At 41.2% G+C, this 27,589-nt stretch overlaps 1 protein-coding gene across 1 annotated transcript; it reads right to left on the bottom strand.

Annotated features, from left to right (window-relative positions):
* Positions 1-202: 202 nt before the first annotated feature.
* Positions 203-26,755, bottom strand: LOC122557270 (ras-related protein Rab-38-like). The gene is made up of 3 exons (XM_043704791.1): positions 26,350-26,755; positions 5,979-6,259; positions 203-1,994 (listed from the first exon to the last, which is right to left on the bottom strand). The coding sequence occupies exons 1-3, from the start codon at positions 26,549-26,551 to the stop codon at positions 1,839-1,841; spliced, it is 639 nt and encodes a 212-aa protein (XP_043560726.1). The 5' UTR covers positions 26,552-26,755; the 3' UTR covers positions 203-1,838.
* Between the last annotated feature and the right edge of the window lie 834 nt (positions 26,756-27,589).

Below are 27,589 nucleotides of genomic sequence, written 5' to 3'. Positions count from 1 at the left end.
CAGTCAGATGGCAATAGTGACCAGACAATGGCAGTGCTGCAAATAGAGACCACATGCCTTGCTGTTAGCAAGTACAGCAGGGATGGACAGGAGGTACAGGGGAAGGCCAGACACAGACACGAGGTGGAGGTGGAAATGTGTTTGGTAAAATGAGAACAAATACAGTGGACTGCAACAGAAAAGTACAGAAAAATAGCTAATGGTAATTCTCAGTAAGGCAGTCTAATGTTTAATAATTATGTAGCAAGATACAAAGACAGCTTCATGGATTACCTTGGCAAATTTCAAAATCCTTTGGAGGTGGAAGAAAGGTAGTTCTACAGACTAAATCACTAAGGACAATTCGGACAATTCTATAATATGGAAGTACAGCAAGGTAAGGCCAGAATAATTCAATGTACTAAAATATCTCAAGTCATCTCTTATGAGGAAAACAAAAGCCTTTCTGTTCAACCAGTATTAAATCCATGAAAAGGATTGGTCAGTAATAAATACAAATACTGAAGTTTTGGAGAAATATACTTCCCTTTTCCTATCAAAAAGGGATTACAATTTTAAGTTACAACAAATGTGATATAGATGGAGTCAAGCAAAACAAACTTTGATCAGTTTACACTACAACCACTCCCAGTTACAAGAGAAAACATGGAATGTGCCTTTAGCATTTCGCTGGTGTAACAAAAGACAAATTTCAGGCACAAAACTCTATTGAAATACCTTTTGCTTAGAATTAAGGGAGGAATGAACAAATAAAAGGCATGAGTGTCCAAAAAGGGACATGTATACAAACAAGTAATGACAGGCAAACTCAATCTACCCACTGATCACAACCTAGCAAAAAAAAAAAGCAGCTGCAGTTCAGCACAGCACAGCAGAATCTGCAGTTAAGACTGAACAGTACTCCAGGTGTAATTCTTCACTTCAGCTGGTCCCAGACTGCCCATTTCTCCACACACCCTCAAGAGAAAAAAAAAGTTATTCCTGTCACTGAACAGTTGATTATAATTCAAGTCACCACATTAGAAAAAGTGATCATTTATGTGGGACAGGAGATTGATAATTTTAGAAGCCTAAATTAGTGTTCAATTCACTGCATAGTAATAATTCAATTGCAACAAGGTTGTAGTTATTTAATTATATGGAAAGCAGATCATTAAAAAGGGTATTGCTGCCACTGATGTTACAAGAGATATTAGTTCCTGTTTTCATGAGTGAACCAGAGATTTGGTACTCACCGCGAGTAAAACGAGTGGGCATTCAGAGAAATATCACCAAGGTCAACTGGTCATAAATAGGAGATATCTGGATAAAAATGTAGGGAAGGTAGGAGAATAGATATGGCCAAACTATAGTGGAAAGTCACTTATTTTACCTATATCCTTCCCCTCAAACCTGAAACGCCGATCAGACAGCTGGACACTATATAGAACTGTAACCTTAGAGAAAGTTAGGAAGATTCAAAAACAATCCAGTTATAAAACTAATGCTTCCTGTCATCTGGAATTTAAAGCCTGACTGGTTTCAGGTTTAACTAGAAGAACTTTAGAAAAGGGACTGGCTTTTAAACAAAACTAAAAGGGAGTTTCAATACTCAGAAGGGAGATGGAGGACAATAGAACAAAAACAATTCAGCAAGTCTTGGTAAATTTTCTTCAAGAGGTAGAATGGCCATCACAAATCCAGCATCTCTGACCAGTCACAAGTCATTCAGCACATGCAGTGGTCACACTCCCAGTTCCCGACCATGAAATAATTTCTTTTGACATTTTCTCCACCCGAGTGCACCCCTATTCTCCTTCCTTCCAAAAGGAAAGGAGTCAGAGATCCATTACTGTCTTTTACTTTGTGCAGGCAGAACAGCTGGCATTATTATTTTGTAGAGAGAGCTGTTGGGATGTAATAATATCAGGGTCTGCAGGGGCTACATCATCACCTTCAGCATTGAGTATGTTCTCAACCAGGACGCGAGCAGATTCCTCAATATGAATATTATCCTTAAAAAAAAAAGAGAGACTGCATTAATTAGGGAAGAACAGCTTGCAACACTAATCCCAATTTTATTTTAAACTCAGTACAAAAAATGATAAGCAGGATCTTAAAAATAAAAACATGATTCTTTAGTCAGTTTGGCACCAATTTCCATTCATTACAATTAGTAGCTGACTGCAGATTACATAAAAATGTGCAGAGCTCTAAGTTAGTTGATCAGAGGTGTGGCAATTCCTGCTTAATTCGAAAAAAGGGTACAATCGAAAAATTGATAAATTTAAGGAAAAAAACTTGACAGATTTGTTACAATGTGGTTTCCTTTTCAATTTGCTGTTTATGGATAAAGGGACAGCAGATACAGCAACAAATATGAAGTGGAATATTGAGCAGATAAAAAGTCTGTCACGACTGTATAGGACAGCGACAAGACTAGATCAGAGTACCATGTACAGCTTTGACCTTAATTTTTAAAAAAAGTGGGATATATTTGCATTGGATGTAGTTGAAAACATTTGCTGTAATGAAGGTTGGAGCAGTTGGGGGTGGGGGTAGTCTTTTGACAAAAAGAAAAAAGTGAAGGTTGACCTTAACTTTTTTTGACTCTGGTGTTTAATTTATCTTTTAAATTAACATACAAAAAAATTGATGGTATGGCGCTGAGAAATAAGAACCAAAACTAGGTACAAAAAAAAAGTTTCAAATGAAGATTCTCCTATTTATGATGGATTTCTTTGGAACTCCCATTCTCAAAACATGAGAATGTGTCACAGACTATATTCATCAGGTTTTTGAATTACAAATACTCAAACATATGGGGGTAGTCAGTGGCATAATGGCCATCAAACCAAAATGTAGTTTTGAGGCCAAATAACTAACATATTCCTAATTTTCCAGCATTTCAGTAAACCACAAAAGAAAATTCATCTTTTGATTGATTTCCAATTTTTACTGATGCAGAATTCTGGACCAGACCTACCATATTTTGGTAGTCTATTCTGTAGCCTTGCCAACTGGCCAGATTGAAGAGGGGAACAAGAAAAAAAACATACACAACTGATGTTATAAGTCAAACAAAATTCTGGAGAAACAGAGGTGGTCTGACAGCATCAGAGGAGATACAGCTGAGCCAACACTTTGGATCCAGTGATCCTTAAATTTGATCCTTCAGTTCACTTTATGTTGGTGTTTGTGAAAAAAGTCAGTTCACTGGAAGAGTTTCTTCTTACAAATCTCAAGCACTTTGAAATAAGATTTTCAAATTTTCAATGTTATAAATAAGCAAGAAAAGAGCATTGATGCACTACAAAACAAATGGAATGATGCATCTAGATTAGTCAGTCAACAAGCAGAATCCTCTGATTTACATGAAGAGACACAATGTAAACAAAGCTTGTCCCTATCACAATCTGGAAATTCAATTTCAGTAACAGGAAGACAGGTGCAGTGAAATTTTACTGTGGATCCAGTTACCAATTCAAAAATATGGAGAAGTGGGGTAGTTTTTCTTCATCCTTACCACTGGGGGGAGTTAGATACATGAACTATAGCATCAATTTATGCACAACATCACAAGTCATTCAAAATAGGAAGTATGTCAAGATGGGCTGGCCTACTATAGTGAGAAAAAGCCATGTCAAAATATCAAAGCACCCCCAAAAACTTATCCGCAAGTAAAAAGGTTTCCCATTAATGAGTGTTCTTGTTTTTCCCAATAGTTTTTTTTCTTCTAAAATACTATTGGAAAAACGTGAATAGAAAGAGATGCATTTTGTATGTTCAACTAGAGCAAGTCATAAGGATTAATCAAACAGGCACATGATAGGCCGAAGGACACGAGGGAGAACTTTGTTTTACAGTTGTGTGGGGAATTACCTCCAGGAGGAAGTGGTGAATGCTGTAAACTTTAAAATATTTTAATTGTAAAGTACATGTTTAGAAAAGGTTGAGATGTATGGACTAAATGCAGGCAGATGGAACTAGTTTAGTTTGCAAACAGATTAGTTGGACTTAAGGGTCCGTTTCTGTGTTGTATGACTGAGATGTTAACAGCATTAAAGAATTAGGCAGAAGTGGGTATTGCAGATACTGGAAATCAGAGTCTAGATCAGAGTGGTGCTGGGAAAGCACAATAGGTTAGGCAGAGGAGCAGGAAAATCTACATTTGGGCAAAAGCCCTTCATCAGGAAGGGAGGATTAAAATAATTAATTCAGCATTAAATAATTGTCAAATCAAATTAGAAGGTTCAAGAGGTGCAAGATGACAGAATCCATGATGCATCAAGCCAAGGAGAAAGGAAATAGCACATTTGTGCAAATGAACATAACCAGAGAGCAATAGGTTTAATCCAACAAAATGTTATTATTTGAAATTAAAAAAGCTAGCCTACATATGTATTTTATGTTGGTGCAGCTGACAGTCAGCATTTATTCTCTATTTGACAGTCCAAAACCAGAGTCCGTGTAATTGGAAAGTAGCTTCAGTATTCTGACCCAGTACTAGACTTCTCCCACTATACACCACTCCAGTGCCACTGCCCACAGGGACATTACAGGAAACAGCTACCAGCCCACTGTAGCTACACTTCTCTTTTGCAGTGTCTTCCCTACATTCTTTAAAGTTCTTGGTCCAAATTTGTTGTATCATATTTTTAAAAGGGTTGTATCTATATAAACATGGTCAGTCAATACTGTGTACACCCAATATCTCCCTGGTCATTCCAAAGTGACTTAATTGTTTCTGCATCATTTACTGTTAATTTTGTCTAGTTTGCTCTTTAGTTCTATTCCCATCACAGCCTTCAGGCATTTTATACATTATATTCCTCGTCACCTCACTAAGGTTTGTTTTTCTCAGAATCTTTTAGTTTTCTATTCTCCCCACTATTGCCATATACTTTAAAAGCCTATTATCATTCACTTATTCAGGACTGGAATTATTTAGTTTTCCTCTGTTTAGAAGCAGGCTCTTCTCTTCCCCACCCTGTAATAAAAGAGTAGCATTTCCCCATTGTTGGTTCAATGTTATTTTTGCTGGCTCTATTGTTAGTGTCAGAAAAGCTTTCCTCCATTGATCTCCAGGATACTGATGCCTTTAATTACGAGTACATATCATGGTCAACTTTATTGAAATATTCCTTTAGATTATAGCAGTTAGGAAAGCCTTAGCACATTAAATTTTTCAGCTCTAAACAAAAAGATAGAGATGCATGGGAACACAAGTCCCCCTTCAAGCCAAACAGTTGTCCAAACTTGGAACTACAAGCATGATCCAACAACATTTGAAGGAACAAGGTCTTTAAACACTCTCCCTAACAGCACCAATTGTGCCCAAATCTCCAAGGGCTGCAGCAGTTCAAATCAGCAGGACAGCACCACCTTCAAGGGCAGTTAGGGATAGACAACTAATGCTGGCCCAAATACTGCAAGAATAGGAAAGCTTCAACCACTGGAGTTTTGGTCTTTAATCTACTTGCCCTCCAGCTCAACCACAGCTGAAATTCTCAATGGTCTTGTCCAGGTCTTCCTTCCAAAGTGCTCCTTAAAAGTAAATCAGCCATGAACAAGAATAAATCTGTTCAAGCTTTCAGAAAAGCCAGGGCTTCGGACAGAAAGTAGCTGCTTTCTCAGCCTCGTTTACTCAGCAATCTGAGACATGTCAGTTGCAGCATGAGATAGACACTACATCACACTGCCTCACAATCCCATATGGTCACCTTCAAAAACAAACAAAAACACCAACCCCAGGCACTGCAGTATGGACATTTACATTTCTTTATACTTCCCAGCCACATGGTACCCAATTGCAAACACTATACCACGTTGGCAAGGATGTCTGAAGAGGCTGCCTAGAATTGCTTCAGACTTACTTTATGCTGTAGACTTCCATCCTGAAGTGGCAAAACAGAACACCATATCCCAGTTTTAGCCACTTGTAATTAACTCCACCCACCATTCCCCCACCACCCCCCCAAACAGAAAAAAACTCTTACCTTTGCTGATGTCTCAAACCAGGCAATAAAGCCGTTGTCTTTACAGTACTGATCCATTTTGGGTAATGTATTGCTAAGTCCCTCCTTTGTCTGGTCACATTTATTTGCCAATAAGATGACAGGCACTGGGTTGCCATTCTGCAGCCTTACTTTACTGTCAAGATCATTCTTCCATTTTGAAACTGCTTCAAATGTTGATGCTCTGGATACATCAAAAACTATAAATGCTCCCACTGCCTCTCGGTAGTACACTCTAGTCATGTTGCCAAACCGCTCCTGCCCTGGAAACAGAATTAGAAGGAGGAGTTGTACTTTCTTCCCTTACCACAAAAAAAATTTACACATGGAATAGCAAGTTAACCTTTCATGCTTGCTGACCAGATTTTTGAATTCACTGAAATTTAAAAAAGGAACAGGAAAAAGTACACTCTGGAAAACTGCAGTCATGTGCATGAAGCAAAGCAAAAAAAAAAGTTAGGCTGGACTATTGTTCAGGGCAGCTATAAAAAAAAAGCTGAGCTAAATTAGATTATATTATACTAGATTACTTAGTGTGGAAACAGGCCCTTCGGCCCAACAAGTCCACACCAACCCACCGAAGCGCAACCCACCCAGACCCATTCCCCTACATTTACCCCTTCACCTAACTACAGGCAATTTAGCATGGCCAATTCACCTGACCTGCACATTTTTGGACCGTGTGAGGAAACTGGAGCACCCGGAGGAAATCCACACAGACACAGGGAGAATGTACAAACTCCACACAGACAGTTGCCAGAGGTGGGAATTGAACCCAGGTCTCTAGCTCTGAGGCAGCAGTGCTAACCACTGCCACCATGCCTCCCATGTACTGATGCTGCAGCTCAAATTGAACCCATGTTTCTGCACATTAACATGACTAGTTTCAGCATGGTCACAATGAGCAGGCCAGGATTGTCACCTTAAGCCTTGGTACCCATTTGAACTCAGGGACGACAGAACTTTGTTTCACTCCAAATTATCCACAAATACCTGACTGTTTCAGAGCAGAAAGTGGAATGTATCAAAGCAGTGTGGCTTTTATTGGAAGTGTGAACATAAATTTTAGGGGCTGGCAGTTGGAGAAAGTAGTGACAGAATTTGTAAGCTACAATTTTTCCCCACAACCCAGAAATAAAAACACAACCGAGCCATGAACCAAAGAAAAAAAAAATTGCTGGAAAGAATACTTCTGCATCGAATAGTACTTCAGTCTCAAATTTTCCCCAACCTGCCAAAATGTAATCCATGTCTTGACATTAAAAGGCATTATCAATTCCCAACTCACAAAGATTGTAATTGGCAACTGCACATCAATCAGATCTTTAAAAAGAAAAACTGAGAAGTGCAGTACATACACATTTCAGAAAGTGAAAAACGCAACACATCTCACTCAGTCAGTATTATACAAGGTACTTGCATATATAGCACTATCATTGGTGATAACAACTCAGATCACTTATCACCATGGATACAAAAGTTGGCTCAGGCTTGCAGAAACTAGCATAAGGCTAATTAAAAATATTCTCTCAATGTATCAACTGACTTTATGGACAGGAGTTCAATTCATAAAGTTATCAAAATCTCAAATAGAATTGGGCAAGTCAAGACATTTAAAGCTGCATTTATCACAAGCTGGGTGGTGCCCTTTTAAAGAAGCTCAAATCTAAACCAACATGGCTGCTCCCCCAGTGATAAACTGTATTCTCATCATCAGATCACCGATCATGAAACTGAAATCTCAACAGGATTAACCAAGCTCTACTTTAATAGATGAAACATACAATATAGAAGGCAAATAAAATGCTGCAAGCCTGACAAATATTCTAGACAATAAAGATTACTACAAGAGGTTACAATTTGGCCCTTCATGTAAAAAAAATTTCTATAGCAACAATGTGCACTTCACACCAGGCATACCAACAGTGATGATTCAGAAACAGTAGCTCAAATCAGAGAGATTTTAAAACTATGGCTCCAAAAATTCATGACAAAAAAAGTTAACTACATTACCAAATACAAGAAGTTTGTTCTTCTGTTTTTTTTTGGGGGGGGTGGGGGTGGATTTTATTCTAAATTAAGCTTGTTAAACTTGAACCAAGCTAGATGCATTTAGGAGAAATTTTGAAGGAGACAGACATGAAAATTCGAGGCACTTCATCCCTACTGTAGGAAGGTAGAAAAATTCTCTGGCAATAAATTCAAACTTCTAGTATTTATGAGCATCTTCAGTTAAACAACATCTGAAATCAATAATTTATCTTCCAATAGAAACATTGCAACTGGTGGTACACATGTACAACTATAACAGTTTCAGGGCCAACTGGTTGTTACAACAGCAGCACGGTGGCACAGTGGTTAGCACTGCTGCCTCAGCGCCAGAGACCCGGGTTCAATTCCCACCTCAGGCGACTGACTGCGTGGAGTTTGCACATTCTCCCTGTGTCTGCGTGGGTTTCCTCCGGGTGCTCTGGTTTCCTCCCACAGTCCAAAGATGTGCAGGTCAGGTGAATTGGCCATGCTAAAATTGTCCGTAGTGTTAGGTATGGGGTAAATGTAGGGGTATGGGTGGGTTGCGCTTCAGCGGGTTGGTGTAGACTTGTTGGGCCGAAGGGCCTGTTTCCACACTAAGTAATCTAATTCAACAGCCCGAACCAGAAATTAGTGCAAACTTAACTATGTTCTGAGAAGGAAAAGTTATCCAAATCCATGTTAACAAAAACACATTCAAGATATAGAAAAAAAATCCCAATGTTTGGCAGTGAGTCTCCATCTCCTGTTACGTGAGAAGAATGGAGACAGACTGAGACCAACATTCTACATTTCATTAAAATCAGTGCAATCTCAAAAAAGAGCGCAATTCAACCATTTTTATTAGAAGATAGTCAAAAAAATAACTGAATTAGTTTATAGTTACAATTTATATTTTCAGATGTTTGAGCTAGCAATTAACTCATCCTACACAAAGTTCAGGATTTTAAAACAGTTGAGGATGTGAATTCATTCAAGAGCTACTCCCTGACCTAAAACAGGAAACACACTCTTATTTCTCCAAGTGTAAACAATTAAAGTAATAATCTTGGTCACTGTCACTATGTTATTACCATTTTTGAACAGTTAATTAGATGTAAGGGTTTAAAACTGGCTTCAAGTTAAGGGTTACTGTTTGACCTGACGTGTACACAGTATTTGTTGTTTACTCTAGGAATATTCTCAGCTTTAACAAAATACTTATGCCTCATTGCTGTTCTTAGGAAAGAACTTTCTTGGTTCCAGATGGAAAGATGGAGGTCAATCTTGCAAAAATAAACCTTGGAGAATTTTACCAACTGCCAAGCAAAACTTTCAAAAAAACATTCTGAAATTCTGCAGGGAATTTTTAATATCAGTGATTTTACTTCAGCTCCAGTCAAGTACTGTATTAGCATGGGATACATTAGTTTCTTTCTATTTTCAGAAAAAATTTGATGAAACAACCCATTATCTTCACCAAAAGAAATTTACCAGGAGGTTGCCAGTTATGGCAGGTTTAAGTACCAAAAATAGGCTGGAATTTCCTCCCCCTTCTCTCCTCCTCCCCGAAACAAACAAACTTATGGCATAGACTCCAAACAGACTTGTACCCTTTAAGACAATTACAATAAAAACCAAAAGAACTGTTTTTGTTTGATTTATGGCATCTGCAGAAGTTGGTGGAAGAGATCAGCAGGTCTGGCAGCATCTGTGAAGAGAAATCAGAGTTAATGTTTCAGGTTCATTCTGAGAAAGGGTCACCAGACCTGAAGCATTAACTCTGATTTCTCTTCAGATGCTGTCAGAGCGGAAGACAATTACACAATCTAAAAATCAGAAATTAACCTACCTTCTTTCCTTCCCCCTCCACCCCCAGTGGTGGGACCAGAATATTAAACTCAAAATTAACCAAATTCTGGATCAACTAGAAAAAAAGCTTCATGTCAGAGAAAAACTAAGAAGTGAAATCATGTGAAAGCAAAAGTAGCCACACCAAAAAAAAAAACACCAACAAATTTAAAACTTCAAGGAGATCTTTGAGAAATTTAATGTGAAAGTGCAATCAATGGCTTTCTAAAAAGCAGATTTTCTAAAAAAGCTGCAGTTTAAAAAGTAATCCTCTTGCAGGCAGAAGAGTTAAATTTGTTCACTGGGTGCTTTTACAGAAGCTATATTCTCCTTCCCCAAACATCATCCACAGTAATGGGCCATCTTACACATTGACTACAGTGGTCAGACCCATCCAGTGCTATTAGCAAAGGATTTTGACCCAGCAGTGAAATAATGACAGTATAGTCCAAGTAAGGATAGTGGGATTTAGACAGGAACGTGCAGGTGTTCACATGTCTACCTCCAGAAATAAAAAGGTTTTTACAAAAAAAAGCGACAAAGTGCCTGTTTTCATGCTATAACGACTAAGTTGCTGGAGTGCATATGATAGTTGGCACACAATATTATACCATGAGGGGAGTGAACATTCAGTTATGAATGGGGTGCCAGGCCTCTCAAACTGTTGGAACCGCAAATGAAATGCACAAGTACAATGGTGTACTGCAGATGGGAGAACAAAAACAGGCTTTGTTCATTTTTTTTCTAGTCTCCCCAAACAACTAGCTGCAGGATTCCTAGACTCTGACATCTTTTTAAAAATAATTGTTTTTACTGACCAGTTGGGTTTAGTCAATAATAACCCACATGAGACTGATAGCAATGACATTGCTCTTATAAAGTGATGGTTAGATTCTTTAGGGATGGTTATTGCTTGGCACATGGAAATTTGGCAAACAAAGGGGATAATAGAAATCCCAAATGCAAAATGTATCTGCAGTCAAAGACAAATCAGGTCCAGCCTTCAAATCAATTCATTCATGTGGTAGTCTCCACACCTTACTGACCAAGGAGCAGTGGACTCAACTGTTCCTCAGGCTTTCCCCATGAGCATTTTGCCTGGGGTGGGAGAAAGAGATGGTTAGGAGGGAAGCCAGGGCACATACTGATTGGTGAACTGGGCAAGAGAAGATGCATCAATTCAAAAACATTCCCCATCTTTAAATGGCAAAAAATGCAGCCGATGACAGAATTTTTTTTAAAAACAAAAACCATGAAAAGCAAAGTGTTCAAGTACAACGCTATTGTAACTTCAGGCAAGGCTTGGTGTGTGACTCAATAAAAAAAAAAGAGGGAAGCTGCTGTCTGAGTGTGGCATCCTACCATAACAGATTTTTAAGTCTCAAAAAGCTAAATACTGGCTTTTATTGTCATGAGGCAAATAACTGTAAGCAAAGAAAAATATGACATGGAACTATTCATCAGAATTTTGCATGCAAGACAAAATCCAAACAAGGTGACAATAGTACAAGTTTTAGGACGTGAACTACAACCTGATGAACTGTTAAGGAGATGATAAATCAGGCTTGGTTCTGAAGAGTATGCCTGAAAATCAACAAACATTATCCTGACTTAGCCTCCCAGGATGTCTGCACAGCAGAGCTTAGAGGGTTGGTAGCTTATACAGTTTCCCTACAATGAGACATTAAGCCAAGGCCTTACTTTGGATTTTTTGCATCTCTCCAAAATGCAGTTACACCATTCCAAAATAAAACTCCTTGCAGTAAAATCATTTGTTAGCCATTAAAAGTTTGTAGTGTTTTGCTTTATAAAGTTTACAAAAAACTGTCAGATTCTGAAGATAGATCATACGGAGATTAAACACTACAACATTTAAAAACCTTGCTCGCATGGAGTCTTGTAAAATAAGCTGACAACATTTCAATTTTTTCAGACCAGCATCCAGTGTTCCCTGCAGTGTATGTCTCCAATATAGGCAAGTGACATACTCATGACTCATACTCATAGCATGTGACCCAAGTCTTAGACTCCATCCTAAATGGTATCATGCTTCAAATAGCCCCAAAGACATGCTGTTCAGTTATGCCCAGACAATTGTGCAATAGCTAATGTTTGTATATACACCAGGTGCTGTAATAAACATGTTAATCTTTTACCTTGTTGCTGATATCAATGTTGCAGGAGCTAACAAGCATTGCTGCATCAGGTACAAAATATCCTGCTGGAGATAATACCACATCAGCGGCAGTTCATTCCCAACCTCCAATTGGAAAACTAAAATGTATTAAAATAAACAGACATTGCTTCACCTCATGTTCCAAGGAACCAAGATGGTCGGTCGGTCGGTCAATCGCACTGGGAAGTACAAAGGTCCAAACTAAAACCTCCTCTGATTAAGTCAATCATAGAATCCCTTCAGTGTGGAAACAGGCCCTTTGGCCCAACAAATCCATACCAACCCTCTGAAGAGTAACCCCAGCCAGACCCATTCCCCTATTGTTCTACATTTTACCCCGACTAAAGCACCCAACCTACACATCCCTGAACACAATGGGAAATTTAGCATGGCTAATTCACACAACCTACACATCTTGGTGTCTGTGTGGGTTTTCTCCTACATTCTAGAGAAAATGCGCAAACTCCACACAGCCACCAGAGGATGGAATCTAATCCAGGTCCCCGGTGCTGTGAGGGGGAGCTGTTTCAGTCAGCTACTATACCTTAAATGTTAAAAAGGAGCTGGTCATTGTCTGTCTGGGCCCAGACAGACAATTACAAAGGCCAACCTCATCTATAGAATTCACCTACCAGACCCGCTGTCAAGGAAAGACTGCCAACATTCTCCAAAATCCATCATACCCTGGCAATGTTTTTCTATAACCTTGACCATCCGGGAGAAGGTACAGAAGCCTGAACACACACCAGCTGGATTTGAAACAGTTTCTACCCTACTGCTAGAATACTGAATGGACTCAAACTCTTAACATTCGCCTGTACTTGTTTTTGTTTTTGCCATTGTTTACCTATTACTTAAGTAGCATAGATAAGTAAATGTGATCTATCTGTATTGCTCACAAGACAAGGCTTTTCACTGTGTCTCGGTACATGTGACAATAAATCCAATTCAACTCCCAGAGAGAAAAATACCAGTAGATGCAATCAGAACGTGAACATAACAGTACAGGTCCTTTGACCCTTGATATTGCACTGACCAATGGAACCAATCTGAAGCCCATCTATCCTACGCTATTCCATTTTCATCCATATGTTTATGGAATGACCATATAAATGCCCTTAAAGTTGGCACGTCTACTACAGTTGCAGGCACCAAATTCATGAGAAGGGCATTTGTCTCCATACAGATTAAATGTCCATTTTAATAAATTTCAATTAAAGACTAACCAAGAACAAGTTCATTTTTATTCTTCACTGCTCCTCAACAGGCCAAGTGAAAGAAAATGAAGTCATGATTCAAGTTATGCAATACTTTCAAAAGGTAGTTCAGAATGGCAGCATATTACTCAAGTACCAAACCACTGGCAGTCACCCTTCAGTTATTCCACAGACACTGACTGTTACAAAGCACAAGCTTTTGCTATCTTCAATGTTGGTTTAACTGGATGATTTGCAAGTACACTGTATGCAACGGTCAATCGCCATGAAGTTAAAATCTACTTTCCTTCTCACTCACCTTAGGTTGTGAATATTAAACCTGTATATCATCCTCACTCCAACCATTCAGACATAAAACCAAGTGCAAAGACAAGGCTGGACAGTGGTAGCTACACGCAGCCCACAAATTTTTAAGTTAGTTTAACTGTGCTAAAAGTAATACCTGAGCAGTAAGATCACTTTGAATACTTGGCCAATTCCCTACAGAATTTACTTCCAAGCCTTGGCTGTACTGCAAGCACAGAGACAGGTATGTGCTGGAGTCATTTCATGTTATTCCGTAGCATAACAATTTCAGATTAAAATATTGGCTGCAAACATCCGAAAACCATCCTTCATTTATTAATGGCAGGGTATAGGCAAACTTTCAGGAGTCCAAACGACATCAAGTAGAAGCAAATTACTGCAGATGCTGGAATTTGTACAAAAACAAATGCTGGAGACCAGTCAGGCAGCACCTAAAAGAGAGCAAGCTAATTTTGAGTCTAGGTGACTCACTAAGCTTGTCATTTATTTCCCCCCCCCCCCCAAAAAAAAATTAAGCAAAATAAAGGTGGTAAAGAGTTAGCAATCAAATAATTTCTTAAAGTATAATGCACAAGGGATTTTGCCTCAGAGCAAGTTCAGCTCACATGAAGTGTGGAGCTGGAAGCAGGCAGCAGGTCAAGCAGAGGGGCAGGAGAGTTGATGTCTTGGGCTGGGGACCTTTTACCAAGATCTGATGAAATGTCCTAAATGTCAACTCTTCTGCTCCTTTACCTGCTGTGCTTTTTCCAGCTCCACACTTTATCAACTGACTTTCTGCAGTCCTCACCATCTGCCAGCTCATGGGGAGAAAATATAATGAACAATTATGAAACAGGAAAACAGGCAATGAGCTGAAACAAAGTAAAAATATTTGACTTAGAAATTCATCCTTCATTGGGATACTTAGTCTCCCAAAACTAGAATTTGCTGCAATTATTCAAATCATGTTCTTAGGCACCTGAGTCCCAAGGTATGCAGTTCTTTCTGATCCTCTTTTCTTCAACAAGATTTAAGTGACACCTCTCACTATTTTAAAAAAGATCAATTCTTAAATCCAACTGAAGTGGGAGATGGCACGGGGCAGGGTGACAATAGGCACATGGACACAAGATGGCCACTGAGCCATAAGTTGTTGAACCCCGACTCAGAGGCTGGTGGTGATTTTCCCCACAAAAATTGGCATACTCGGCAGGATTCTTATTACTAGTGCCCTGGTCGAAGATCACGATTGGGCTCTCTAGTGCCCACTAAGCCATCCTGAAAATGGGAGTAATGTCCCAGGACGACAACGACATTAGTTGGATGGGCTAGTGGGGTGCAGGATGCAGAAGATCCTCTGATAAAGGAAAGACCTGACAAAGCAGCCTACTGGAATGGAGGTGAGAATATAATAAAACAATCCTGCCACAACTGTGGCCAACAGGAACACTTTGCTAGAGAATGTAGGGTTCCACAAGCAGGGAACAATATAAAATACTGCAGCTACTGCAACAGAATAGGACACGTGGAAGCAGTGTGCTGGGAAAAGCACGTGGCAAGCCCAAACACCACCCAGAACACTGTAGAGATCCCGAGGTTTGCAGAGCTGACAACTAGCTGCCCCAAGTTGTGAGGGTAAGGGAGAGGGGAGGATTTACGTGCCTGCACTAATAGGAGGGAGATGTGAAGTGCTAGTAGACAGGAGCGACTGTAACCATCACAAACATACCTTTATCCTACACAAATAAAAATGATTCACTGAACTGGGGTAGAAGAGTGCTCACTACCGCAGGGGAAGCCCCTATTAGACACCAGTTAAGAATTCAGGCACTATTGTGTGCCAGTGAACAGCCAAAAGAGGCTGCAGTAATAAAAATAAAAGCCCATCAAAAAGGAGCCAGGAAGAAAGAGCACAAGAGCCCAAGTTGGGTAAAATTCAAAGGAAACCAGGCAGCACACTGAGCAGCTCAGAAAGCCCTACAGCAAGCCATTGACGAGGCTGCAATAGCCACTATTGAATTAGCAAAAGACACTATCCAAATTCAGCAGCTACAGGAGGACACCCTGCAGGAAGACAGTGTGCAATGGAAACTGCAAGGGGGCCTTCAAAAAAAAAAAAAAAGGGGAGGATAGTATCTGGAGAGCAGAGAAGGTGGTAGCACCAGCATGTATACAGAACACATTGCTTGAACTACACCACGGGCTCTCTCATACAGGTAGGGAGGCCATGATAGCAAGCCTAGGGAGTGAGTGGTGGTGGAAGGGAATGGGAAGAGACCTGCCGCAGATGCACAGTATGTGCACAACACAACTTTTATGGGTCACACTGAGTTAAGGTGGGACACCAGCCCAGACCGAGGGGACCCTGGGAACATCTTCAGATAGATTTTACAGGGCCACAACCATCTTCCCGTGGGAAACCGTACTGCCTGGTCATAGACCAATTCACCCGGTGGGTAGAGGCATTCCCAACCAAATGCTGCACTGCGACCACTGGAGCCGGAATATTAGTGGAGGAGGGGGGTACCCCTCCAGATCGAATCCGACCAAAGGACACATTTTACAGGCAAGGTCACGAAGACTGCCAGCCAATTACTGTGCTTTAGACAAACATTTCATATTCCCCATCATCCCCAGGACAGTAGAGAGTGTGAATAGAACACTCAAAAGCTTTAGCCAAGGCTATGCAAACCTCAGGCAGAACATGAGCTGAAGTGCTGCCAGCCATACTAATGAAATTGAGAGCCACCATGAATCAGACAACTGGGCTAACACCATATAAATTAGTGACCAGGCAAACAATGCAATTGCCAGAGTCAGATGTACAGCATGGAAACAGATCCTTCGGTCCAACCCATCCATGCCGGCCAGATATCCCAACCCAATCTAGTCCCACTTGCCAGCACCTAGCCCATATCCCTCCAAACCCTTCCTATTCATATACACATCCAAATGCCTCAAACATTGCAATTGCACCAGCCTCCATCACTTCCTCAAACTTACTAACTGTACCTATGCTTGCATCCAAGTCATTTATGTAAATGACAAAAAGTAGAGGACCCAGCACAGATCCTTGTGGCACTTCACTGGTCACAGGCCTCCAGTCTGAAAAACAACCCTCCACCACCACCCTGTCTTCTACTTTTGAGCCAGTTCTGTATCCAAATGGCTAGTTCTCCCTGTATTCCATGAGATCTAACCTTAACCAGTCTCCCATGGGGAATCATGTCGAATGCCTTGCTGAAGTCCATATAGATCACAGTGCCACTGATGTGGGTCCACTAAAAGACAAAATTCGGCTGTATGCAATAGAATTAAGTGCCCAGTTGAAAAGGGATGTGGAAATCTAATTGATAAAACAGGATAGAAAGGACAAGGCAGGGGAACTTGAAATCTTCCCTTAGGTCCTAGCAGCAGGAAGCCACGTCCTGGTGTGAGCACTGCCTGACAAACCAGGCTTTGCCCCAAAATGGAATGGGCCATACGACACAGTAATAAGAGGGACACCTGTGCCTGCATAGATACTATAGGAAAAGGCACGTGGAAGCACTGGACCCAACTAAAACCCTTTAAAGACTCCTATGACCAAACTAATGTAATTGGCCATTCCCCAGGGGCAGACAGGATGAGGATGGAGGGGTGGGAGGGTAACCAACAACACTACAGAACAAACCCCAAAAACTGTGACAAAAACAAAAGACTTGACTGACATCTTTAACTGCCAAATGTATATATCTGTATTTATTTTACTGGGTTTAAGTGTTGCGACTGTTTGGAGCATGTTAGAGAAGAGGTTATCCACAAATCCTAAAACCTACCTAAGTTTACATGGGACCTGAACTGTCTGCTACCCACTGGCACAATCAGCAGAACTCCTATTTGCAGCTATCCCAGTATGGATCCCTTGCAACCTGTATATAGAGTAGACACCTCAGGAATGCAGTGTAAGGAGCAGAGAGGAAAATGCAAATGGGGACTCCTGGGTAAGTGCATGTAGCTGGGCAGGACCACCGGCTCATGGGGCCCCAGCCTAGGGAAAGGAAGACATTTAAAACCAGATAATTACCCACTGTTTCACAGGGCAGTGATGAGGATGCTTTCCCAGAAAAATGACTCATGCATCCAGACAGTGCACTTATCAGCACTGTACAGTCACTAGGGGACAGTTTACCTGCACCTGCAGTGAGCAGGCATGTTTGAATGTGACTCCTCAGCTGCTGTGCTTTTCCAGCATCACTAATCTAAATTCTGGTTTCCAGCATCTGTAGTCCTCACTTTTGCCATGCTTTATGTGACCACAGGCAGACAATGCATATGCAGTCAGTGTAATGGCACCCATGTCAGCTCTGCCACATGGACATACCCATTCAATACTTACCAGCTGGAGGGGCACCCAGGGGATCAGCGGTGACATGGGTGGACAGACAAATGGAAGGACTGGACAAAATGTATATTACCAAGCAGCAATGGGATTGGTCTTTCTACTTAAGGGGACCTAAGCGACAGACACTCCAGACCTTCCAAACCTGTTTGCTCCATCAGTCAGGAGTTCTGTGCTGACTGGCAGGTTCCCATCACTTTGGAGTCATCTTTGGGATATGACGACTGGGGGGGGGGCACACAGCAGGGATCGTCAGAACTAAAAAAAACTGACATTACCTTTTATCTGGAGACAATTTATACACAGAGCTGGCTGAACTCAGACGCATTACATAGTGGATTATCAATTAGCACAGCAAGGGGGAGTTTGTACAATTATTGATATCAATTTTATCACCCATGTTATTATTGCCTCTTATAAAAACTTTACAGAAACCATCAAGACCAGCGAGATCATTTGACAGGGAGCCATAATACAGACAGCTGGCTAAGTTGGGGACCATATTTGGCACAGGGGAAGGTTCTCCTCATTGCATTCATGCTGGTATTCTATGTGGGCCTAAGGTGTTTAAAGCTCTGCTATAAGGCCAGACCTTCCAAACCTGTTCGCAGTAGGAAACAGGTGAGCCCCTTAGATGTACCATGCCCCAGTGGGTGACATATTTGGAGAAGGATAGTGACACGCTCCATCAGTCAGGAGTTCTGTGCTAACTGGCAGGTTCCCATCACTTGAGTCATCATTGAGATATGATGACTTGGGGAGGTGGTGGGCGCACAGCAGGGATCGTCAGAACTAAAAACTGACATTACCTTTTATCTGGAGACAATTTATACACAGAGCTGGCTGAACTCTGACGCATTACACAGTGGATTATCAATTAGCACAGCAAGGGAGAGTTTGTACAATGATTGATGTCAATTTTATCACCCATGTTATTATTGCCTCTTATAAAAACTTTACAGAAACCATCAAGACCAGCGAGATCATTTGACAGGGAGCCATAATACAGACAGCTGGCTAAGTTGGGGACCATATTTGGCACAGGGGAAGGTTCTCCTCATTGCATTCATGCTGGTATTCTATGTGGGCCTAAGGTGTTTAAAGCTCTGCTATAAGGCACTATTGATGAGAACTACACCAGCAGCAAGTGCCACCACAGAAGAGCTCTCCAACAAAATTGACACTCCATGATACCTCTTGGGAGGAGGAGCTCCTAGAGAGGACCTATCTACATGTAAATTGACTGGTCTGCGGGAGATCTCCAAAGTCACCTCCTTGACCAAAGAGGGGAGTGAAGTGGGAGATGGGTTGGGGCAGGGTGACACTAGACACATGGACACAAGAGTGCCACTGAGCCATAAATTGGCCACTTGACACACAAAATGGCCACTGGATCACAGTATGGAGAGAGACAGCAAAGCAAATACAGACACTGCTTGGGACCACCACAGTAATCATTCTCAGGAGGTGTGATTAGCACTATTACTACAGCAATGGACTTCCACGCAGACATTGAAACTGATGTCAGGGCTGAAATTAACAGTGGCTGCGCTGGAACTGAATGACTGCACTGAAACTATTAGTAATTCTGCAATATTTACAATAAACAAAACCATGTTACAGACGCAATAACCTCACTGACTTATTCTATCACAAAATGCATCAAAAGTATCTTGACACATGCTCTGGGTTGAGAGAAGACTCACAGCTGACCACTGTGCTGTTGGCGTCTTCCTCAACCCAGAGCACCAATATTTCCTTGTACATTGAACTCTGGTGTTGAACTCTGACTTAGAGGTTCACCAACAGAGGCTGGTGATTTTCCCCACAACACAACTACGTACTAGTGAGGCACTTAAAGATATTTCACATTCTCAAATGAGCGTTCTGTTTAAAATCAATATGCAATTAATTAAAATTCAGTATCATATGATTTTGCAAGCTCACAAGACCATGTAAAGTTATGACAGGTGCCATTAAAAGCAGTCAGAAAAACTTAGTGGGTGTTAAATGTCACTACCAGAATTTAACATCATGGCCATTCTACGTTGAGGGCTGTGTCCAAAGGATGCCATTTGAGGTAAGCCGACTCTAAACTGGAGAATGGGGTTGCTCTGAAACTTAAAATGTTGTTCAAAATAAAAAAAACTTTTGGGGTTAGCAATATCTAACAGTATTACTAAATTGAGGGAGGTGCACTACAGTATTCCCCATACTTAATATCTTAACCAAGTCTGTTTTGTTCCAATATGTAGAGGTCAATCCAGCCTATTAAAAAGAGATGATTCATAGAACACACTTGCAGAAACTGGCTGCCATGGTTTGGGATCATTTTGTGTTCTGTATCCAGGTAAACACAAAGTACATTTGATTTTAATTATGAAAACAAATCTGAAATCTGTTTATCAAAAAAAACCAACTTTTCACAAGAAAATCAGATAGTGATCAAGGCAGATTTTAACATGTGAGGGAGGAGGAAGAGGTATGAATGCAACAGCACAGAACCAAGGAAGGGAGCAGGAAAGAAAAACAATGTCCGGGGTTGAATATAGCCACAGAAAACAAGGATTCAGTGTATGGTGGATGTGAAGGCTTTGTGGGGCAGGAGGAGTGTTTTGAACTCATGAAATCTGTAGAAGATGGATGTCTAGAAGAGAAGACGGATCATTTCAAACAATAGATCCAAGAGGTTACAGCGGTTACACTCTACCACCCTGTAGTGTTAGAATCCCTTGATAATTATAAGACATACTTGAAATTCTTTTCAAGCAAGGACGTCACTGCAACATGGAATGTCTAGGCAGTGCCATGTACAGACAGTAGTTTCCTATTTAGGAAATTTACTTAAAATTAGAAAAATACATTGACCTTCAGGCAGGCTAAATAACATCCAACCCTTAGTTGTAAAGTTTGAATGAAAGCATCTTCTCTTGTCCACTTCATTGAATGCCCCCAATCAACCAACCTCCATTATAGCACTTGAGGAAAGATCAATTTCACCTTGCTTCATGAATTAAAATCTGTCAATGGACTATGGGAACAGTTTAAATTTTTTAAAAATGGAATTGGTACTTGTAAATGGGATGCCCCACTGTCATCAGTGGATCCTGCTCATGCTGGTAAAAGGAAGAAGTGGTTCAAGAGTCAATAAGAGGAAAACAGCAGGATGTTGGAGCATTTGCAAATATTGCTGAATTCAAGCAGATCCCTTTTCACTGTTTCAAAGACCTTAACTCAGTGTGGGAGTGGAAGACAGTATTACAGTCCGAATTTACTCAGACCTCACACCCTGGAGTGTAAAAGAGTAGGTTGCAAATGTCAGTGACAAGATCAACAAATGCTAATAGAATGCATTAACAGGCTGGTATTGCCCCTGTCCCTGCAATTTCAGTATTAATTTTTAACCATTAACCCAAAGGCTGTTATTGGCTAGGCCAATTCTAACAGGTAGGACTAACTAACATCAGCAGAAGGAGAAACTGCTTTTAGTTCCTGAAGTTATTAAAAAAATGCCTTTCATCGTTAAGTATAGTCATGAATGCTTGATTGATTTGCAAAGGCACACAGCAGACAATTGAGCTTACATCTTAAATTGACAGTTTTGAAAGGCTATGGAAGAGCTCACTTCTAATCACTTCAAGTGGACAGTCTTTTGCTGATATGTTCAGGGCAGGGAAGACGAGAAAGATGGTGGTGGTAGAATTGCAGTGAGAGGGGTCACACAGGAAGGGAGGGTGATGTGACAGAGGGCCCAAGAGTTGGGTGAAGTCTGATGCGGGTCTAACTGACTTAACAGAAGGAGAAACTAGAGTGCTTGGAAGAAACCCAAAATACCTTTACTACAAAGTAGCAGATTCACTCAACTAAACTTTCAAAGTTGAAAAGGTGGTTCTCCCTCTCTTCCCCTCTGTGCAAAGTTCAATCAAATCAATAGGAACTAACCAAGTCAGTTAGATGGAGGGACTGGTATTAGAGGCAGTACCATTTTAACTTTCAACACAAGAACGTAAGCAGAAACCTTTTCAGATGAGCTCAGCTACCAACAGTTTCTGAAGAAGGTTTTTTAAACAATGCTGTTTACTCAATGAGGATGACAGCAAAAGTGAGAAATTGACCTCAAAACTCACTATGACCTTAAAAAGTGTAAGAATGTGATGGGTTGAATGGCTCTCTGTAGTAGAGAATCATACAAGTAAAATATTCATATAGCATAATTTCAAATCAAACTGATGAAGTCGCTATGACTTGGATATAAAGTTGATTTATGCATCAATTTTTTAAAAAAAACTTAAATAGGCAGCAAGCACATGGTCTTTAAGGGAGAGAGACTGAAAGAACCCCACACTGCTAACTAACAACAGTGAATCTGCACAGTTATGCCTTTGCTGTTGGAATTCATGTATCACTGGATATCAGAGTGTGTCTAGGAAAACTTAAACAGCAAAAATCACAACTGATCTTGGAGGAACCTGTTTGGGAGAGGTTCTAGTACAGAAAAAGATAAACAAATAGTTTTAAATATAGTCTTGGTGTAAATCTACAATAGTGATTAGAGTGGGTTCTTCCTTGAAGATGTTTTTATTGGGATCGGTCTTGATTAAATTTTAAAAATATAAGCTAAAGTTAGCCTGGTAGTGTTTTGTAGAGTAATAAGAGTGCTATTTTCTGGGTCTGTAGATTGGAAAGAGCAAAATGGCCTTTATAGAGAGTGAGATGCTCTTGTCAGATGTGGCAGGTTCAGAAGAGTATAAGGGTTATTAAGGATTATATCTGCTATAAATGCCATTGGTTGCAGATCTTGTCAGATTGAATGGATCTGTTGGAGCCAGTGAGAGGCAATGAGGAATTTACAAGAGCTGGGGGGTGGTGATGGATGGCAGTTATAGGAAAGGAGAAAAGCCACAAATAACTCCAAGAAAGGTAAGAGGTATGTAGGTAGTACAGGACTATTCTGTGGCTATCCCCATTTCAAACAATGCTGTTTTTGAAAATGCAGGGGAACGTAGCATTAACAGCCAAGTTTCTGGTATCAAGACTAGCTTTAATGCAATGAAGGGTACAGAGTTCCAAGAGATCAATTGTCTTCAGGGACTCTAGTCTGATGCACAGATAATGGTTTCTGTGGCCAGCAGCAATGGCATGTTGCCTCCTTGGTACCAGGATCAAGGATGGCTCAGCGGGTGCAGAATGTTCTGGGGGGGTGGGGCGGTGTGGGGAAAGAGGGACCAGCAGGAGGTCATTGTATACATTGGAACTAACAACATAGGAAGGGAAATACAGAGGAAAGATCAGTCGGAGACTGGTACAGTTCAGAAAAGAAGCGAAACAAACAAACAAATGGGCAGACATGGCCAAAGTAGAGAACAAGGTAGGATTGATAAATTAAATTGCAGTTATTTCAATGCAAGAGGCCTAACAGGGAAGGCAGATGAACTCAGGGCATTGTTAGGAACATGGGACTGGGATTTCATAGCAATTACAGAAACATGGCTCAGGGATGGACAGGACTGACAGCTTAATGTTCCAGGATACAAATGCTACAGAAAGGACAGCAAGAGAGGAGGGGGAGTAGCATTTTTGAGGGAACTGAGAAATAAGAAAGGGATGATCACCTTATTGGGATTGTATTATAGACTCCTAATAGTCAGTGGGAATTTGAGAAACAAACTCGTAAGGAGATCTCAGCTATCTGTTAGAAGAATAGGGTGGGTGTGGTAGGGGATTTTAACTTTCCAAACAGACTGGGACTGCCATAGTGTTAGGGTTTAGATGGAGAGGAATTTGTTAAGTGTGTACAGCAAGATTCTAAGTCAATACATGGATGTATGTACTAGAGAAGGTGCAAAACTTCTCTTGAGAAGAAAGGCAGGGTGGGTGACTGAGGTGTCAATGGGGAGCACTTTGGGGCCAGCAACCATAGTTCTATTAGATTTAAGATAGCAATGGAAAAGGATAGATCGGATCTAACAGTTGAAGTTCAAATTGGAGGAAGGATAATTTTCACAGTATCAGGCAATAACTTTCAAAAAGCTGACTGGGGGGCAGGCGTTTGCAGGTAAAGGGACAGCTGGAAAATGGGTAGCTTTCAGAAATGAGATAGCAAGTCCAGAGGCAGTATACTCCTGTTAGGGTGAAAGGCAAGGCTGGTAGATGTAGGGTGACTAGAGAAATTGAGGATTTGGTTAACAAAAAGGAAGCAAGCATATATCAGGTATAGGCAGGAGAGACCACTTCAGAGACCATCTCTGGGACTTATGCACAAAACCACCCCACTACTCCATGGCCGAACACTAACCCTGCCCCCTCTGGCAAGGACACACAGGTCCTGGGCCTCCAGGATACAAAGATTGGTGGAGTTGTGGATAGTGAGGAGGGCTGTTGTCAGCTGCAAAGGGACTTCGATATGATGCAGAGCGGAGCGGAGGAGTGGCAGATGGAGTTCAACCCTGTCAAGTGAGGTTGTCCATTTTGGAAGGACAAATAAGAATGTGGAATACAGGGTTAACGGTAGGGTTCTTAGTAAGGTGGAGGAGCAGAGGGATCTTGGGGTCTATGTTCATAGCTCTTTGAAAGTAGCCACTCAGGTGGATAGAGCTTGTAAGAAGGCCTATGGTATATTAGCGTTTATTAGCAGAGGGTTTGAATTCAAGAGTAGTGAAGTGATGTTGCAGCTGTATAGGACCTTGGTAAGGCCACATTTGGAGTACTGTGTGCAGTTCTGGTCGCCTCATTTTAGGAAAGATGTGGAAGCTTTGGAGAGGGTGCAGAGGAGATTCTCAGTTACCTCACCACCCATTTATCTCTCAGCCCTCTTGGATCACACCCTCATTCTTGAAGAATATGCTCCAAACATCGCCTCTCCTGCCCCTCCGATGCTGCCTGACCGGCTGTGCTTTTCCAGCACCACACCGGACTCCTTTCTCCCTATTCTTGTCAGGGTCAAAAAGGTGAAAACCGCGGCCAATTTAAGAGTTAGAATATACTGAAATGGAACACTACACTTTAGAAGCTTATTAAACGCTTGTTGCACCAATAATTCCATCGACCTGTCTCTGCCTGTCCAGCTCAGCTTGAATGACATCAGTCCTGTCTGTTCAAGGCAATTAGAGGAAGGAGATATTTTCAGCCTTGATTCATAAAGCCTTAAATACCACTCGCTTCGTCAAGCTAAAAATCCTTAAATAACCCCCACATTCTTCATCGAATTAAGACGGGGCGGGGAACTGAAATGGACAAAGTTTGCCGTATTTCCAAATCAAACTGATTATAAAATTGTTTGTTAAACTCAAAACAGGACTGAGTGCAGCAAACAAATACAATCAGAACTCAGTTCTGTCATGGTGAATGCATAATCCTCGAAACATGCAAATTTGAAAATTAAAAAAAAGTGTTTTCTAGCCTGCTAAATCAGGAGATAAGACGGTTATCCCACTGTCTGGGTTGGGGGAAAACAACGACATTGTCTAGGTACAGAGATGAGAAGCAGGCAACATGGAGGGCGAGCCCACGGCCAGCCGATAGTCTCATCGTTTAGCTCCAAAACGATGGAGAAACTAAAAATGCCTGCTCAAGTTTCCGAAATGGAAATGCGGGAGACCTTGTCAAAGCGTGGAAAGGATATCAAAACGCACGGAATTCTCGGGAATGTAAGCGGTCATCCAAAATAAAAGTGCTGGAAATACCACTAACATCTTCATACTCCGTGTAAACGCGTACAGAGTTCAAACAGTTAGTAAGAGCACAAGCCAAACTGAATAGATTCCCTTGTTGAAAGCGGAGGAATGTTGTAAGCTCGTGACTCAAAGACCAGTGTGTGATAGCAGTGATGGTCTGGTCATGAGGAGGCTCAGAACGTGCTCTCCTCTCCAGGAGATAGAGATTCTCCCACTCGGAAGGAAACCCGCTCCGACAGATACAGCAGGTCCAGCTCCAATCCAGAATAACACCGAGCGTTAAATTGTCTGGACTAGCCGCATCTCCTCCCATAACCTACACAGGAGATAGTAACCGAGCCACCTCCAAGCCCTGAGCTCATTCCCAGCTACAGTGAAACCCCCGCCCAAGCAGCGATTTGTTTAAGACTCGTGAAATGTCACGTCTGGTCGCAAACTCTCCACCGAGGAGATTACATTAAACGGAAAATATGGAAAGTTCTCAGTAACCACTCCTCCGTTCAGAGTAGGGAGAGGGGCGTTGGTCCCTTTTGGGAAAATAAAGTGAAAGGAGTGGTTCTAATGAACTCACCGCTAGTTTCCTCACCATGTTTAACCCAGTGATGCTTCGACTGATCAGTCTGCGGTATCGCGAACGCACGGATAGCTCACTGTTTTGGCGACTTTTAAAAATAAAACTATTTCATTCAGTTCGTTAACGTTTAAGAATATGACGTTTAGATTTACAGCTTGAGAAAGTGCTCCCGTCGATCACCGTTACCTGCAATATCCCAAAGCTGAAGCCGAATGATGGTGTCCTCTTCCCAATGCAAGACTTTGAGGGCGAAGTCCACGCCAATGGTTGCTCTATAATGTTGGGAGAAAATCTGATGAACGTACCGCTTGATGATGCTGGTTTTCCCAACACCAAGGTCACCAATCACCAACACCTTAAACAGATACTCTTTCTGCTTCTTTTCCATATCCCTCAGCCTATACTCCCACTCACTCTCTTTTCAAATGTTCTGCGCTTTAATCACTTTGAAACAAACTCTTTCTACCTACTGCTAGACACCACACGCATGCTCTCACGCCTAAAACCCTCTCCCAGTTTCCGAGAAATTTAAAAGGGCAATGCTGTGGACCATCAGCACTGACTCTCCCACACTGGGCACATTTCTGGAAGGTTTTAATTGTTTGCATCAATTACACGTGTGACTGTGCACTCGACTATTAACCTTCTGAGTCGATGGTTGTCAAACAGCATTTGGGAGCTTCAAAAAGGGCGTTTTCATTTTTAAAGAAACAATCCCTTTAGCAGATGTTTAATGATATTACTCAGCAGCAGTTTAGAATGTGCCGTTTCTAATGTCCTGCTGAGTGAAATAGAGAAGCAGGTGAGATTGAAAAAGAGATGTTGATGGAGATAAGAGAAATCGAGTGGGAGAAAGAGTAGAGGGAGCAAGTCTGTTGCCTTGGGTGATGTGGCAAGTGCTCTGTTTCTATATATTCTGTGTCATTTATTTAATTGTTTCCACTTCTTGCCTCTCCCCATACACTATTTAATTGTGAAGTTGTTATAACATGTATTTTCTATCCCGCTGACTCTAACTCTTTCACTTTCAAACTTTCACTCCAACCTCAAGACCGTCATTTAATCAATCGAGATCAGAGCTGTCGTTGCTTGGCTGAAGTTTCACTTCTTTATGGGGACAAGAACAGAGACCAGCAGGTCCATGAATTCAGCTCACGACCGGTGGACCCCTTTAGCTGAACCATCCAGCGATTCTCCTATAAGTGGGAATACATGAAGAAGGGTTATTTCCCTGCCTTTAAGAAATGGCCAATTATGAGAAGGCACTAGAATTTCTAGATTCCCACCACCTTCTGATAGGGGGAAAAATGTCCTACATCTCCTGCTCCACAACTGAAATCTATGTCCCCGGTCATCAATCCCTGCACTGGGGAAAGGTTCCTTCTTGTTTAAGTCCTTGTCCCTTTCAGTTACTTGGTCCTCCTTT

This window comes from Chiloscyllium plagiosum, chromosome 15 (genome assembly GCF_004010195.1).
Source record: "Chiloscyllium plagiosum isolate BGI_BamShark_2017 chromosome 15, ASM401019v2, whole genome shotgun sequence".
In the NCBI taxonomy this organism is placed as follows: Eukaryota; Metazoa; Chordata; class Chondrichthyes; order Orectolobiformes; family Hemiscylliidae; genus Chiloscyllium; species Chiloscyllium plagiosum.
Note: the sequence above shows the minus strand (reverse complement) of the source record. Positions and strands in the feature narration are given on the sequence as shown.